We start from the raw sequence: 18,728 nt of genomic DNA, 5'->3' as shown, positions 1-18,728 counted from the left end.
TTATTTTTAATTTCTCTTTTAATTTTTTAATTTTTTCGAAATATATATATATATATATATATATATATATATATATATATATATATATAAATTGTGACGTGTCAAAGTACCATCATGTCACGTGGTAGGTTGCAGTCATGCCACATGACAATGGTAGTAGATGCTTTCAATTTAGTCTCCTGTTTAAATTTTTTGTTCAATTTAGCCCCTACCTTTTAAAACGATCCAATTTGGTCCTCTCTTATTTAAGAACAAATTAGTAATTAATCTTAATTACAATTGATCTATATTTGTTAAACTAATTTTTTTAAAATCATATATCAAATCACTCCACCTAAATACTCAAATTATTTTATTTTTTACATTTTTATTTTTGTAATTTTTTACACGGGTAAAAAATAAAATAATTTGAATATTTAGGTATAGTGATTTGATGTATAAATTCGGGAAAATTATTTTAACATGTATATATAATTTGTATTTAAGCTTATTTACTAATTTAGTCTCAAATCGGAAAGGACCAAATTAAATCGTTTTAAAAATAGGGAGATTAAATAGAACAAAATTTTAAATAGATGACTAAATTGAAAACAACTACTACCACTATGTGGCATATGTTGTATGATTGTAACCTGACACGTGACAATTTATATATCTTTTAAAAAAATAAAAATTTATAAAAGAATTAAAAAAAATAAAAAATTTCATGACTTGATACATGTCATGTATAGAAACGATGTTAATTTAAACTTAACGGAGATGACCAAATTAAACCTTTTTAAATGATTGAAGAACTAAATTTAAATAACAAATAATAAGGAGATCAATAACCAAACCAAATAATTAGAGAACTAAATTAGTAAATATACATAAATTATAAAACTACAACAAATTTAATAATAACTTATTCACAAGAGGGACACCAAATTTCAACACATTTTTAATATTCAAATTTTTTCGGTATATTATTTATTTATAAATTTATTGACTTGGTATAGAGAGACTACTATTCAAATATTATATGTTTAACTATAATAGCTCAAACTCAAACATTTTTATGAAAATTTAGGTCAAAAATATTTACGTTTTGATAAGAATACAATTGTTGGCACCATTTAGGGTTTACAACGTAAACATTTAAAAGAACATAATTAAATAAAAAAATATTACATATATTATTTATTTGCTAAAATAAAAATAAAACTAATTTTAAAATTAACGAAGTCCAGAGATTAACTGTTAACAACTGTTAAGTAATGTTATGAACAGGATTTTATAAAGAAATGTATCTTCTATCATCTTGTTTGTTTGGACGAAGATTATTAAGAAAATATTATTCAATTAAATGTGAATTCGAAAGTTAGTTGCCAAATTATTAATCAATAGTAAGTGACCAAATAAAAAAAAAGTGATAATAAACAATGAAAAATAATATATATATATATATATATATATATAAATGAAAAAAAAAATATATAAATATATATATATATATGTAAAAAAAAAAAAATATATATATATATATATAATAAATAATGTATGGAAAAAAATTGCAGGACCACGGTCCGTATGTCCTAACCAAGGTCCCTCCTCACTGACTATAACATGATAAACTTTGATAAAAAGTTTTGGTACAATTGTTCTAACAAATTATATTAAAGTGTTATACGAAAATTTTAATGGAAGTATTTTAAAAGAAAATAAAAAACTATGACTTTTCTAAGGTTTATTTAAAAAAAAATCATTTGTAAAATTGAAATTAAAAGGTAGTAATAACTTGAGTTAACATAACAACAAATAGTGATTCTATCAACCTAGCTTTAGTATACTCATTAAAAAAAAATGTTACTCCATATTTTAATCACATGAATTAAAGAAAATCATTCCATATCACTTGAAAGAAGAAATATTTTCTTGACTTACATGGATATTCTATCATTTCATAAACTTCTTAATACTACAAATAACTTATAAAATATTTTCTTGACATGTTATAGTCAAATGATCAAAACATTCTATTATGCCAAAATGATAATATACATATTCTCGTTTTACTTGAATTTTTTTCAAGTGTTTATTTAACAAGGAATTACAATTATAACTACTAGTATAATTGACTCTTCACTCTTCTAGAAAAAAAAAATTGTACGTTTATATTGTCTAAACAAATTTGAATTATTCTTTTTTAGTACTTGGAGCTGTACAGGCAGGAGTCTTTCCTGTTATTTTTGGCTTGACATTAGAACACGTAGCTATTACCGGAGCTCCTTTGAATGTGAGATCAACATTAGATATCTCCACTCCCTCACAGGGTACACCACTACTACAAGCAAGAATAATTCCTTCTTTGGTTCCTGAAGTTCCCTTGATATTCTTGATGATAACTTTGCTTATCTTTATTTTCGATAGATTCTGAACCATCACAACAATAAGAGATAGGATAAATTAGGATTCTAAGTGATCTTGGTGCACGAAATATTTTGTTACTAAAATAATAATGGCAATGTGTGCATTAATAGATAATAAGGAACTAAATACCTGTTTGGAGCATTGGTTCCATGGACAATACTCTTGGTCTATGATGATAGGGTTCATAACATTATCCATGGTAATATCTTCAAATCTCATGTTAGTAACTGTAATTGTTCCTGGCTCATTAGGCCAAGTCTTAATCCTCACTCCATTGGTAGTTCCTTTCAAAGTGCAACCCTTAACTGTGATACCATCAACAAACTCTTCTTCCTTGTATTTGCCAAGACTTCCAATACTAATACCATGACCAGGTCCACATTTCACATTTTGGACAAGTACTTGTCTGCTACCATCACCTAGTGAGACACAATCATCTCCGGTGGCAATGTCTGTATTAAGAACATTCACACCGGTGGATCTTCCAATGTGGATGCCATCAGTGTTGGCACTGTCGCCTGGAGTACTTACTTTAAATCCATCAAATGTGAAATTGTTGCAGCCCAAAACATTTACGTGAAAGTGTTTGCTATCCTTGGTTGTAATTCCACGAATTATTGAATTATTGATGAAATTGAAACCCAAATTCTGTTGACATTTGATAAAAGAATTAAAAAAAGTTAATGAACTATAATTTTGATAAATACACAAGTTGTTATATTTTATTTCAATTTTGACAAAAAGTATTTATTTACCATGCCAAGCAGTTTGCACTTAGTGTTCTTTGAACAATCATTTTGTTTCCAAGCATATGAACCTTGACCATCAATAACTCCTTTACCAGATATGGTTAAGGCGTTCACATAACCAATCCTGAGCAATTGATCACCGCCAACATCCTCTGGCTTTTGAGGTGCTTTAATTGTGCCATCAAGTTGAATTTCAATAGGAGCCTTGCAAGGACCTTTTACATCTACATGGGTCATTTGATATGTTCCACTTGGAATCACAATTTTGACAGCAGATGTGGATGCACATGCTTCAGCCCAAGCACTTGTTAAAGCCTTGTAATTATGAAAATAGTACGTTATTGATAAACATTGTAACAATAATAAAAAAATCTATGATTTACAATCAAACGTGTATTTTTTTTCATCAATACAATATCATAACTTTTTTTGTTGAAAGTAAAAGAACATACCTTAGCTATATTTGTATTTGGTTTTCCTCCAAATTTTGATATTTCTAGAGTCGCTGATTGAACTAAAACAAAATTAATTATAAAAAAAGATAAAAATAATATTATCACAGAGAACTTCATATTTTTTTTCTTGCTTTTTATTGTTTCACACTTTCACTTGTGTTGTGTGATTTAATTTTCAAACTACACAACTTTATTTATAGTGACCTAACAAGGATGAAAGACCATTGATATTATAAGCAATTCTAATGCAAATATTCATCCACATGTGTATCTGCTTTTTTTAGTTGTTAGTATATATTTAGGATTCACTTATTTACTATTAACTTGACGTCATGAATTATGATCGTGTTTTCCCAGAAGCAATCGTTGGCGAGAAACTAATTCAATTTAGGTAAATTTTTTTATTGACTTAAGTATTTTAAATCCAGGGCTTAGTTAAATGAATTCTGAATATTTTCTTTATTTGAGATAAAATTATTTTAAAACTTTAGTAATTTGGTTAAGTTTAAAATATGAATTTAATTATTTCATTTAACTTCAAATTAATAAATCCATTACTATAATTATTAATTTAAATTATATTATTATAAAACTTGAACCTTTTAAACAATATAATATTAGGAAAATAAAATATACGCATAAATATATCATTATAAAAAAACCATATACTTATTTTATATATATATATATAATATGTAATATATCATATTTAGAAATAACATTATAAATATAGCTAAAAATATATTATATTCATTATTCTAAAACAACATACAAAATTAAATAAATTCGAATGAAATTTTTGATTATGTCATATATTAAAAAGTTATCGTATATAATATATATCTATAACATATATTTGGATAAATCTCACCATAGGACTTAACAGAATTGTTGTTGTAGTTAGCTTATTTTGTAAATAATATCTCAAAATTGAGAAAGAAAAATGGTTAATCAAGCAATGATTAATAAGAAATAAATAAGATGGTAGATATTTAGTTCGCTTGCTTAATTATCACTTAATTATCATGATTCAGATACTAAAATTTTCTTAATTGTACTTCTTTTTGCATTTTAATAATTCCTATATCAATATTATTTTTATTTTCTTTAGTCCTGTGTACGATTTCACCCCTATATCACACCATTAAAACCTTTTACTTTATTTCTAGCTTCTTCAATTCATTTATATATAGGTGATTTTTTTACATATAACTAACTTTTTTGTAATAATAAATTTCAATTCTCATGCTTCTATATGTAATTAGAATGAAGAGATTTTCATCACTTCCTTTATCTCTTTCTACAAAATGATAAAGTTCCATTTGTTTGTTCTATTTTTTAAATTTGTAGTTTCTTTAACTCAGTGGCGGACCATCGTTTGGAAAGGGAGCCATGGTCCCCAATTATTCTTTTTTTTTTTTTTACATTTAAGTAATTTAATTTATAATTTTAAATAATTTTTTTCAAATTTAATATTTTTAATATATTTTATATATTTGACATTCTAATAAATTTTTACACATTTATATTTATATATAAGGAATTTTTTTTTTACATTTATTTTTCAAATTTATCTTTCAAATATTTTTAAATAAAAATAATTATTTTATTAATATTATATTTTAAATGGTTATTTTGTAATTTAATAATTTTTTTTATTTTTAAAATTTAATCATTATAAATAAAAATTAATTATACTAAAATTATAAAAAATATTTATATCTAATTTTATAATTATAATAATAACAATAATTATAATTTTTTTAATTTTTTATTATGACAAAAAAAGTAAATACATTGTTTTGACTAGTTTATATAAAAATTTTAGGATTACTGTTTTGGTTCCTATTTTCGTTCAAAAATATTAAGTTGGTCCTCCAGTTTTTTTAATCTCAATTTGATCCGACTTTTAAAAAATGATGTAATTTTGTCCTCTTTTTGTTAAATTTATTTAATCAAATCAATAAATTTTCATCAAAATTGAAGTTGTAAATAAGGGTGATTTGCTTTGATAGTGTAATTGGCATAATCATAGTATCAATTTGGTGAAAAATTCTTGTTTTGCTTCAAGAAATTTAACGAAAAAGATAAAATTGCATTAATTTTATAAAATTGAGACCAAATTAAAACTAAAAAACACTAGAGGACCAACATGATATTTTTAGACGAAAAAATGAATCAAAGAGTAATTCAACCAAAATTTTGACACCCCCCAAAATATTACCTGAAGATCTGCCACTGCTTTAACTATTAAACCTTTTTTGTTCTTTTAAAATAATTAATCACATCATGTTTTCAGAAAATAATAAAATATTTAAATTATAAAAAATAACATAATTGAATACATTATATTGAAAAAATATTGTACTATAACTTTTAAGATGTTTGAACAATAAATTATAGGTATAACTAATGATTTAGTCCTCCAATATTTTGGTTTAGTAAATTGTTCTCTCCTTATTATTTGTTGGTTCAATTTAGTCCTCCAATTATTTAAAAAGGTTTAATTTGGTTAATTTTGTCTCCTTAACTATGTAATTTTTTACACTGATGAAAAATAAAATAATTTGAATATTTATGTGTAGTGATTTGATGTATAAATTCAGAAAAATTATATTAACATGTATATATAAGTTGTAATTAATCTTATTTACCAATTTATTTACCAAATTGGATCGTTTTAAAAATAGGAGGACTAAATTGAACAAAAAATTTAAATAAATGACTAAATTGAAAACAACTACTACCACTATGTGGCATATGTGGAATGATGGTAACCTGACACGTGGCAATTTATATATCTTTTAAAAAAATAAAAATTTATAAAAGAATTACAAAATTTATAAAAAATTAAAAATAAAATAAAAATTTTCACGACTTGATACATGTCATGTAATGACACGGTGTTAAGTTCAACTTAACGGAGATGATCAAATTGAACTTTTTTAAAGGATTGAAGGACTAAATTAAACCAACAAATAATAAGAAGATAAAAAATCAAACCAAATAATTGGAGAACTAAATCAGGAATTATACCTAAATTATAAAACTACAACAAATTTAATAATAATCTATTCACAAGAGGGACACCAAATTTCAACACACTTTTAATATTAAAATTGTTTCAATATATTATTTATTTATAAATTTATTGACTTGGTATAGATAGACTACTATTCAAATATTATATGTTTAACTATAATAGCTCAAACTCAAACATTTTTATGAAAATTTAGTTCAAAAATATTTAAGTTTTGATAAGAATACAATTGTTGGCACCATTTAGAGTTTACAAACGTAAACATTTAAAAGAACATAATTAAATAAAAAATATTACATATATTATTTATTTGCTAAAAGAAAAATAAAACTAATTTTGAAATTATAGAAGTCCAGAGATTAACCGTTAACAACTGTTAACAAGTAATGTTATCAACAGGATTTTAAAAAGAAATGTATCTTCTATAATCTTGTTTGGATGAAAATTATTAAAACAATATCATTCAATTAAATGTGAATTGGAAAGTTAGTTGCCAAATTATTAATCAATACTAAGTGACCAAATAAATAAAAAAGTGATGATAAACAATGAAAAATAATATATATATATATATATATATACGAAAAACAAATATATATGTAATATATATATATATATATATATATATATATATATATATATATATATATCTATATATATATATAATAATGTACGGAAAAAAAATTGGGGACCACGGTCCGTATGTCCTAACCAAGGTCCCTCCCCAATGACGATAACATGAAAAACTTTGATAAAAAGGTTTGGTACAATTGTTCTAACAAATTATATTAAAGTGTTATACGCAAATTTTAATGGAAGTATTTTAAAAGAAAATAAAAAACTATGACTTTTCTAAGGTTTATTTAAAAAAAAATCATTTGTAAAATTGAAATTAAAAGGTAGTAATAACTTGAGTTAACATAACAACAAATAGTGATTCTATCAAACTAGCTTTAGTATACTCATTAAAAAAAATTGTTACTCCATATTTTAATCACATGAATTAAAGAAAATCATTCCAAATCACTTGAAAGAAGAAATATTTTCTTGACTTACATGGATATTCTATCATTTCATAAACTTCTTAATACTACAAATAACTTATAACATATTTTCTTGACATGTTATAGTCAAATGATCAAAACATTCTATTATGCCAAAATGATAATATACATATTCTCGTTTTACTTGAATTTTTTTCAAGTGTTTATTTAACAAGGAATTACAATTATAACTACTAGTATAATTGACTCTTCACTCTTCTAGGAAAAAAAAATTGTACGTTTATATTGTCTAAACAAATTTGAATTATTCTTTTTTAGTACTTGGAGTTGTACAGGCAGGAGCCTTTCCTGTTATTTTTGGCTTGACATTAGAACACGTAGTTATTACCGGAGCTCCTTTGAATGTGAGATCAACATTAGATATCTCCACTCCCTCACAGGGTACACCACTACTACAAGCAAGAATAATTCCTTCTTTGGTTCCTGAAGTTCCCTTGATATTCTTGATGATAACTTTGCTTATCTTTATTTTCGATGGATTCTGAACCATCACAACAATAAGAGATAGGATAAATTAGGATTCTAAGTGATCTTGGTGCACGAAATATTTTGTTACTAAAATAATAATGGCAATGTGTGCATTAATAGATAATAAGGAACTAAATACCTGTTTGGAGCATTGGTTCCATGGACAATACTCTTGGTCTATGATGATAGGGTTCATAACATTATCCATGGTAATATCTTCAAATCTCATGTTAGTAACTGTAATTGTTCCTGGCTCATTAGGCCAAGTCTTAATCCTCACTCCATTGGTAGTTCCTTTCAAAGTGCAACCCTTAACTGTGATACCATCAACAGACTCTTCTTCCTTGTATTTGCCAAGACTTCCAATACTAATACCATGACCAGGTCCACATTTCACATTTTGGACAAGTACTTGTCTGCTACCATCACCTAGTGAGACACAATCATCTCCGGTGGCAATGTCTGTATTAAGAACATTCACACCGGTGGATCTTCCAATGTGGATGCCATCAGTGTTGGCACTGTCGCCTGGAGTACTTACTTTAAATCCATCAAATGTGAAATTGTTGCAGCCCAAAACATTTACGTGAAAGTGTTTGCTATCCTTGGTTGTAATTCCACGAATTATTGAATTATTGATGAAATTGAAACCCAAATTCTGTTGACATTTGATAAAAGAATTAAAAAAAGTTAATGAACTATAATTTTGATAAATACACAAGTTGTTATATTTTATTTCAATTTTGACAAAAAGTATTTATTTACCATGCCAAGCAGTTTGCACTTAGTGTTCTTTGAACAATCATTTTGTTTCCAAGCATATGAACCTTGACCATCAATAACTCCTTTACCAGATATGGTTAAGGCGTTCACATAACCAATCCTGAGCAATTGATCACCGCCAACATCCTCTGGCTTTTGAGGTGCTTTAATTGTGCCATCAAGTTGAATTTCAATAGGAGCCTTGCAAGGACCTTTTACATCTACATGGGTCATTTGATATGTTCCACTTGGAATCACAATTTTGACAGCAGATGTGGATGCACATGCTTCAGCCTAAGCACTTGTTAAAGCCTTGTAATTATGAAAATAGTACGTTATTGAAAAACATCGTAACAATAATAAAAAAATCTATGATTTACGATCAAATGTGTATTTTTTTTCATCAATATAATATCATAACTTTTTTTGTTGAATATAAAAGAACATACCTTAGCTATATTTGTATTTGGTTTTCCTCCAAATTTTGATATTTCAAGAGTCGCTGATTGAACTAAAACAAAATTAATTATAGAAAAAGATAAAAATAATATGATCATAGAGAACCTCATATTTTTTTTCTTGCTTTTTATTGTTTCACACTTTCACTTGTGTTGAGTGATTTAATTTTCAAACTACACAACTTTATTTATAGTGACCTAACAAGGATGAAAGACCATTGATATTATAAGCAATTCTAATGCAAATTATCATCCACATGTGTATCTGATTATTTTAGTTGTTAGTATATATTTAGGATTCACTTATTTACTATTAACTTTACGTCACGAATTATGATCGTGTTTTCCCTAGAAGCAATCGTTGGTGAAAAACTAATTCAATTTAGGTAAATTTTTTTATTGAGTCAATTTTTCTATACATCAACGGTATTGTTTAGCTACCAAAATCTAGTTCGAACCCTTTTTTATTTTAGAAAAAAACATTTTATAACTACACTAATATTAAAAAAAATAAATATTAATTTAGTTATTTAATATAATAAAAGTTTTTTGTATTAAAGCTAATAAATTAATTATTATAATTGTTAATTTAATAACATAAGTATTAAAAAAATATTAATGTACGTATATCATTATAAAAAATAATCATATATATATATATATATATTATTGATTGATTGTGTAATGTATCATATTTAGAAATAACATTTAGATATAGTTAGAAATATATTATATTCATGATTTTGAAACGACATCCAAAATTAAATCAATTCATATTAAATTTTTGACTATATTATATAATGTTAGTGGTTATGACATGTGGCAATGCCACTGTCACATGGTAGGATAATGCTACACATACCAAATGTCATTGTACTTATTTTAATTTAGTTCCCATATATATTTGGCACAATGATATTATGACTCTCAATTGTTGACTTTAATCCTTCACTTTTTGGCATGACTTAGTATGCACTGGCGGACTATTATAGGAGTAGGGAGGGGCCATGGCCCCCCCAAAAATTTTGCTTTTTTTATAATTTATGTATTTAAATTTTTTTAAATTTTTTAAATTATGTATATTAAAATATTTTGATTTTTTTTATAGTTTATGCAATTAAAAATTTTGAAACTTTTTAAATTATATATAGTATTTAAACTTTTTTTAAATTATGTGTAGTATATCAAAAATCAAAGAAAATTAAATTAATTTTTTTTATTTGACTTATAAATCATAATATTTAATATCAATTAATAATAAATTTTGAAATCAAATATAATAAAGAATAAAAAAAATTATTAAGATATTTTTTATTTGTCTTCTAAGTTTCTTACATATTGTTCACACTTTTTACTTTTACTTATTTTTTTTTTATTTTGTATTTTTAAAGAGGAAAATAATCATTGTTTCTTTCCTTCTTAAAAAAAAAAACTTTTTTGTCTACTTGATAGTGAAATATTAGTTTAATAGTTAAAATTATTTTTTATCTAACGAACTTTTTGTATATTCATTTTTAAGAATATAGAAAAAAAATATTGTACTATGTATTTTTTTTCGTAATCGATTTTTAATTGTAATTTAATTATCATGAATTTTTATTTTAGTATTTACGTCTCAATTTTTTATTAGATTATGACAAATTATTCTTTAGTCTTAGTCTTTAAAAAAATATTGATAAAGAATAAGAGAACAACTTATATTTTAAAAATGATAAAAAAGAAAATTGTGTGAAGATGAAAATAAGACAAATTCAACTTTTTCACATATGTTCTGAACCATGATACTATTCACTCAATTGTCCAATTATAAATTTGTTTTCTTAAAGTTTAAAAAATTACAGGTGAGTCATTACTATAATAGAAAATTTGTTTTTTTGTAATGAAGATTATCAAAACAAGATTGTTGAATAAAGATGAAAGGTGAATTTTTTGTTGACAATTTGTTTATTTACATTGAAAAAGAAATAACTGAAAATTTTAGTTCTGGTCCAATTATTGATGAGTTCAAGAATATAAAATAATAAATGGCAATAATTATTATTTCTTTATATAGTTATGGTTATCCTAAATTATGTATTCATTATCTTTGCTTTGGTGACAATAATTAAATATATAAATTTTGATTGTATTAGTTTGGCTACCCCTAAAATATTAATCAAGATCCGACACTGTTAGTATGAGCTATTGATTAATGTACCACTATCTTTTCCTTTGAAAGAATCAATGACTCACAATAAGCCACATCAGAGTTAAGAAGTAAAGGATGGAGTCAAAAAATGGGAGTCATAATATAGTTTTCCGTATATTTGATTGTTTCAATTTAGTCCCCAAGTTTGTGTATTTGATTCAATTTTGTCCCAATTTTTCTTAATAATTGAAGTATATTTTTTAATATATTTTTTTATAAGATTAAAACTAATTAACTATAAATATTTTTTACATTAAAATTTATTGGTAAAAAAATGTTATAGTAATAAAACAATATAGTCATGCACTTTTTTTTTAAAATAGAACAATATTGTCTCTCTCCAATTTCAGACTAAATTTATTATTTGTATAAATGTTATACTAATATTTTTTTATTAAAAATATATTTTTAACATATTACATTATTGTATATTAATAACTCATTGTTAATGTATTATTTGACTATTAAATTTTAATATAAATATTAGTACTTAATTTTGTAAAAATATTTATACTTAATTAGTTGTTATCTTATAAAAAATGGATTATAAAAATATATTTCAATTATTAAAAAAAGTTGAGACAAAATTGAATCAAAAACACAAAAGTGGAGACTAAATTGAAACAATAGAATATATATGGAGACTAAATTGAAGTCAGGACAATGATATTTGGCACACGTGGTCTCCTGCCACTTAGTACTGAGATTGTCACGTGTCACTTAACATGTGATAACAAACAAATTTTTCAAAAAGAAAATTAAAAACTAGAGAGTGACACGTGACACACCGTTAAACGTGTTAATTATTATTTTTGTCTGAAATGAACCAAATTGAAACATTTTTCAAAAGTGAAAACATAATTAATACTTTTTAATAATGGATACCAAATTGACACATTACTAAAAATGAATATCATCCAAGAAATAAAAAAATAAAAATAAGGAGGGTACCATGTTCCCTGTAATTACAAGGTTTGCCCCGATCTCGAGTAAAACAACTAATTGATGTTATATTATTGTTCAATTGTTTGAAATGTTTAGTATTGATAGAAAAATATTTTGAATAAATTTTAGATGCTTCTTGAGTTTTGAATTAAAAATATATATATTATGCTTGAATACTAAAATTACAACTTACCTAATTACTGCTTACACGGTATTAATTTTCTTTTTAATTCTTAGATTTTGCTTAAAACTAAGACAACTGAAACAAAAGTTGATTACAATATTTAAAAGTAAATATTACATGCCTCTATTTAATGTAGCTATTTGAATAAACTTTACACTGAATTTGAAAAGCAAGGTAGATATTTTGAAAAGGGAAAGAGTTTAACTAAATTCAAAATGTTGGAGTTGTTCTTATTGGTAAACTTCTTTGTATGTTTGCAACTGATATATATATATATATATATATATATATATATATATATATATATATATATATATATATAATTTAAAAAAGGAGGGCCATATTTAGAGTAAAGTTTAACATTTTTCACAATGTACCTATGTATGTCAGAGAATCCTGGGCTGAACAAAAGCCCACCAAAAGCCTGACACTGTGAGACATCTTTGAACTTCGTATGCTTCATTATATTCTAAATCGATAATTTTTATGTTTTCATTATAATTTTAATGAAAGGTAACTTAAGATTTATGAGTTTTGTAAGAGTCCAAAGTGAAAAAAGGTAGGTGCAAGAAAAAAAAAGGGTTCTGCAGAAAGAAACAGTCCATCTTTGAATTTCGTGGGGTTCAGACCAGACAAAACGATAGATATAGTGGACTGGAATGCTTTTTTTAATGGGCTATCACTTTTCAACCCAATTCAATTTTTTTCCCATTTATACCTGGTGGACCGTTTTCATAGAAAAGATATAAGATTAAATATGTTTTTATCTTTTTGAAGTGAAAATTGAAATTAGTTTCTATTCGAAATTTTAGACCAATTTAGTCCTCAACTTTAAAATATATGGATTTAATCCTTTTAGCCAAGTTTGAATAAGTTTTTTTGACGTTTCAAACACATTTAATGATAATATTTGAGTTGTTTACATCGTTTGATACATTTTCGCTTCAATGTTAAGTCAAATACTATCATGAAATGCATTTGAAGCTTCAAATAAAATTAACAAAAATTTAATTAGAGGACTAAATCCATCGTATCTAAAAGTTGAGAAACTAAATTGGATTAAAGTTTCAAGGGTTAAATGTGTTTCTGATCCCTTAATTTTCAGTGAATTTTGAAATTAGTCCATTTCGAAACTTTAGACCAATTTAGTTATTCATCTTTCGAAATGCGTGGATTTAGTCATTTTAATCAAAATTTGTTAAGTTTATTTGACATTTGAAGCGCGTTTTATAATAGTATTTGACTTAACATTAAAGCAAAAATGTGTCAAACAGTATAAACAATTCAAATACAATCTTGAAATGCGTACGAAACATCAAATAAACATAACAAAATTTGATTAAAATGACTAAATTGGTCAAAAGGTTCAAAATGGACTAATTACAAAACTCACTAAAAGTTAAAGGACCAAAAACATATTTAATCCAAGTTTCAAATATAGACTAATTCTAATTTTCACTAAAATGTAAGGGATAAAAAACATATTTAACCCAAAAATATATATTTTGTTAAATTACCAAAAATTTTTTATTTTAAAAACCTATGCACCTCTCATTAATGAAATCAATTGTATTATAATTAATTTTAATATAAAATAATTGTTTAAAAATATTTTTTGTTTTTGTAATTTTCGACAAATATTGTGTCTTTATTAGGAAGGGAGTAAGTAAAATAGGGATGATGGTTAAAATTGAGTTTTTTTGTATGATAAAAATCAGTAAGAAACATAACGAAAATCTTAATCAATTTGAAAGGTAATTCTTTAATTTATTTCCTTTTTATTTCAATTTCATGTCAAAAGGATGTAAATGTAAAGTTATAAGTAAGAAGAATTAAACTCTTTTTTTTTTTTTTAAATGTGAACCGTTTTTTAAATTCTTATAATAAATAATCTCTGCATTGAATCAGTTTTAGTGACATATATTGATTTCAAACCGGCTTTAAAAAGCAAATCTAAAAATAACATTCTGATGTTCATAAACATTACCAAACAGAATATTAACTAAATCAACATTAGGATTAGTTTAAAAAAGAATAACGAGATAAGAGATTAGATTTACCAAGAAAACATAAACATGGTTAATTTACCTGTGTGTTAAATATTTTTTTTTTTCGTTCCATCTAATTTTATGAAATTGATCCGATTCTAAACCCATGCATAATTTCTATTTTAACTTTCTCACCTTAATGCAAAATAAAAATAGAAGTAGCAATCCATTAATGTTTTAACTTCGAAGTACAAGAGTGATTTAAATTAACAGAGGAGAAAAAAACACAGTCGTATATCTACGTACTTAAAACAGCTAAACCGAATCAAATTAGCTTTGAGCCTAATTAAATTAAATAATAAACTATTTTAAAACTTAAACTGAATTACTAGTTTCAGAACTGAATTATTGCGGGATGATGAAACTGTATGTATTATTTTCACATTCAACAAATTTTTTTACGCACATTCTACGTTTATTATTTTACATTTCAATCTTTTCTTTTTATAAATACAAAAGTTAATTTTTTTAATAACGAAATACTCTTGTGGGTTGTCTATAAAGTGTAAAAAAAAAAAATCTTTTAAAAAATATGTTTTGAAGTAAACTCGTCTATAAATAAATTGTTCAAACATGCAGTTCAATAAGAGTTTATATTAAAGGTTAAATATGTTTTTGGTCTTTTAACTTTCAGTAAATTTTGGAATTAGTTTATTTTAAAACTTTGGACTAATTTAATCATTCATCTTTCAAAATACGTGGATTTAGTTCTTTTAATCAAATTTTGTTAAGTTTATTTAACATTTTAAACGTATTTCATAATAGTATTTGACTTAACATTAAAACAAAAATCTGTCAAAGAGTATAAATAACTTAAATACAATCCTAAAATATGCTTGAAACATCATATGAATGACTAAATGAGTCCAAAATTTTGAAATAGACTAATTCCAAAATTTATTGAAAGTTAAGGGACAAAAACATATTTAACCCTTATATTAATTAATTAAGCTTGGTTCAGTTGAATTAAATTACACTAAAATTCAATATTTTTTAAAATGAATTAGACGTATTTTGTACATCCTATATTTATGAGCGAAATAATTTGGTTGATCTAAAAGGGCAATGAGTGGTTTTTAACCCACATAGACATAGACAATAGAGTGTGGCTTGCTATGTAATAAAGAAGTGACACAGGGATAGGTGGATAAATATCATCATCAAACTTTGACAAACCCAATCATGGTACGTTCCCTCGTGTGCCACACCTATAAAGCATAAACTTCCTCACAATCACACCACCAAACCAAATTCCACACTCTTTCTCAAAACCATTTCATCCATGATGCAAGAAGACATCAACTCATGCACCAAACATGTGTGTGAACCCTTCAAAGCCTTTGGAAGAAGATGCTCAAGGTTGGCCAAGGAGCAAAGAGCAAGGTTCTATATCCTCCGCAGGTGCATCACAATGCTTCTTTGCTGGACAGAATGAACTCTTCTTTCCATCACCATGCTTTCTCGTTCTCTTGTACATTTTTCCTCACACAATCTTTCCATAACTCAGTTGTAATCATATTATTCATATACTTTTTTGCAATGAGTGATTAATCTAAGCTTCTATCTACCCTTTCTTTCTACCTTTCTCTCTTCTTGATTTATAAAAGCTGATTGTGTATTCAACAAATAGGTTTTGACTGATGATGAGTGTAGGACTTTTGTCAAACACCTACTTTGCATAAACTCGCTGCTGACAAATCTCAACATATATTACAATGCTATGCAAAACCAATTAAACTTTTGGAAACAAAAGCTATGAAAAATGTGATTAATTAATAGTGTTTGGTAAATTTGGGCAAGCATCTGAGAGAGAATGAGAGAAAGCATGGCCCCTGTTAGAAAACAAACTCTGTAGCATTACGTGTGATAGGAAAATAGCAAGTAAGAAATGACCCCCACAAAGTGCCATGCTAGGTTGTGTGGGATCCATGGGTCTTGTTTGAATGTGTGTGGATTATCCACAACCATTGCATTTAAGGATGGTTTTCAATACGCTATATCCATCAATATCAACAAACTTCTCCAACTAATAAATGAACATTAAAAAAAATATATTCATAATTCAGGAAATATTTGGACTTTAGAATGGTAGATTCCGAAGAATTGGGTTGGTGTATGTCCCATCCTTGTTAGACAAGCTATGACAAGATTTGAAGTTTTTCAACTTTTTAATCTCAAAATCCTATGAATAATGAACCAACAAAAACTTACCTAATTGGAAAACAAAAAGCTCCTATGTATATGTTCTATCAAAATGTGAATTTAATTTCTCATTTTTAATATTGTGGAATGAATAATGTTTTGTTTGACCCCACCAAAATTGAGCCATCAACAAATTAAAATCTCTCTATTAATTAAAATGACATCCATTCGCTGTTATTGTAAGTTTGGATTGCTTTAGTGTCGCTTTTTCCTTTTTTTCTGATAACGGCAATACCTTCCAACAAAACAATTTCTGGTATCTTTTCTTCAATTTTGTAATCCCCATATCTCAATGGAAACAAAATGTTTTTCCAAGAGCTACCCTTATATTACAAAATTATGTTTTAACTCTATAAAACAATATATGTTTCATCACTTTACGAATCATAATTTAAAAAATAATAATTAATTATATCTAATCAAGTAAAAGTTAATATTTTGAAAAAAAAAATGTATTGGATATGTAAATTGATCTTTAAAAAGTTAACCCAAAAAATAAAACTAATAATTTATCCTTAATTTTAGGACTTTAGAAGTTCCTTCTTCGCTCGACTGGGAATTATCTGTATGTGTTTCATGTAAACCAAACAAAATTAATTAAAAATTAAAAATTAAAAAAAATAGCATCTCTTAATTATTGCTTGCAAATTGCAACAGCAGGGACCACCCTCTGTCCCTACTGGTATTCATTTCCAAATAGACCCGTAAATGACTAATGGAGACACCAGTCTTAATTTACAAGTCACCATTTTTATTTTCATCTATATTTTTATATAAATCTTTTCAAAAACACTTTAGATATTAAATGGAGAAATTTTTAGCTGACATTCAAATATTTTTATTGTTTGAAAATAAACTAATACTTTTTTTCATTCAACAAAATTAATTCTTTGTTGCGAAATCTGAATTCTCGATTGTAATTTTTTTGTTCAAAATAATAATAATAATGTTAAAATCTCATATATTACAAATAATGTTAGATTACATTATATAAGTTGACTAAACTTTACTTTATTAAGTTAATTTTTTAAAATTGAATTAGACATAATCTTAACACTTCGGTATATATTACAAATAGTTGTTTATTGTTTGAAACTTTTAGCTAACATTCAAAATTAGACTAATATTTTTCATTCAACAAAATTAATTCTTTATTGCGAAATCTGAATTATCGATTGTAATTTTTTTACAAAAATAAAAATGTTAAAATTTTCTGGTTGGAATATCATACATTACAATTTTTGGAAAGTGAACTAGACATGATCTTAATTACTATTACTAATATAATGTCATAATGAAATATACGACCTCCTTAATTCTTATCCTCAATATGAAAAATGTACGGAAAATTTCACCTGGATTAAAAATAAAATTAATTTAAAATATATAAATAAAAATAAATTTCAGTTTTATGATAATGATGAATTACATCTGCGCTTACTTATTGATGATATTATAATAATCATTCCTTAAAATTTTATTTTTCTGAAAAGATAAATAAATTCAGCAATCATTAGAGTTTGGAATAACCCGTTATAAAGTCACCCTTAAGAAAATCGTGACCAATTTAATTCTTCACTGAAAGCTTGACCTCTAAGTCTATTGGAATATTACTAAGTCTAATTAAAAAAATTTACACACTTTCTCATAGATGTGAGAGAGAAATTATTAGAAGAAAAAAAAATGTTAAGGAAATAAAAATATTGTGAGTGAAATATTTGGCACGTGAATAAAAGTTAAAGAGATGTTGTGTTGT

The 18,728-nt window shown here is 25.1% G+C and overlaps 2 protein-coding genes across 2 annotated transcripts; both read right to left on the bottom strand.

The window, feature by feature from the left end:
• Positions 1-2,002: 2,002 nt before the first annotated feature.
• Positions 2,003-3,767, bottom strand: LOC114192626 (polygalacturonase-like). Its single transcript, XM_028082405.2, has 4 exons — positions 3,611-3,767; positions 3,165-3,473; positions 2,539-3,057; positions 2,003-2,412 (listed from the first exon to the last, which is right to left on the bottom strand). Exons 1-4 carry the CDS (start codon positions 3,728-3,730, stop codon positions 2,176-2,178), a joined length of 1,185 nt encoding a protein of 394 aa, XP_027938206.2. The 5' UTR covers positions 3,731-3,767; the 3' UTR covers positions 2,003-2,175.
• A 4,036-nt stretch (positions 3,768-7,803) lies between these two features.
• On the bottom strand, positions 7,804-9,552 carry LOC114192690 (polygalacturonase-like). The gene is made up of 4 exons (XM_028082474.2): positions 9,397-9,552; positions 8,951-9,259; positions 8,325-8,843; positions 7,804-8,198 (listed from the first exon to the last, which is right to left on the bottom strand). Exons 2-4 carry the CDS (start codon positions 9,179-9,181, stop codon positions 7,962-7,964), a joined length of 987 nt encoding a protein of 328 aa, XP_027938275.1. The 5' UTR covers positions 9,182-9,259; positions 9,397-9,552; the 3' UTR covers positions 7,804-7,961.
• Positions 9,553-18,728: the final 9,176 nt, after the last annotated feature.

Source organism: Vigna unguiculata, chromosome 7 (assembly GCF_037176805.1).
Source record: "Vigna unguiculata cultivar grain cowpea cultivar isolate G323 ecotype 2 chromosome 7, ASM3717680v1, whole genome shotgun sequence".
Classification (NCBI taxonomy): domain Eukaryota; kingdom Viridiplantae; phylum Streptophyta; class Magnoliopsida; order Fabales; family Fabaceae; genus Vigna; species Vigna unguiculata.
This window is presented reverse-complemented; position numbering and strand designations above follow the sequence as displayed.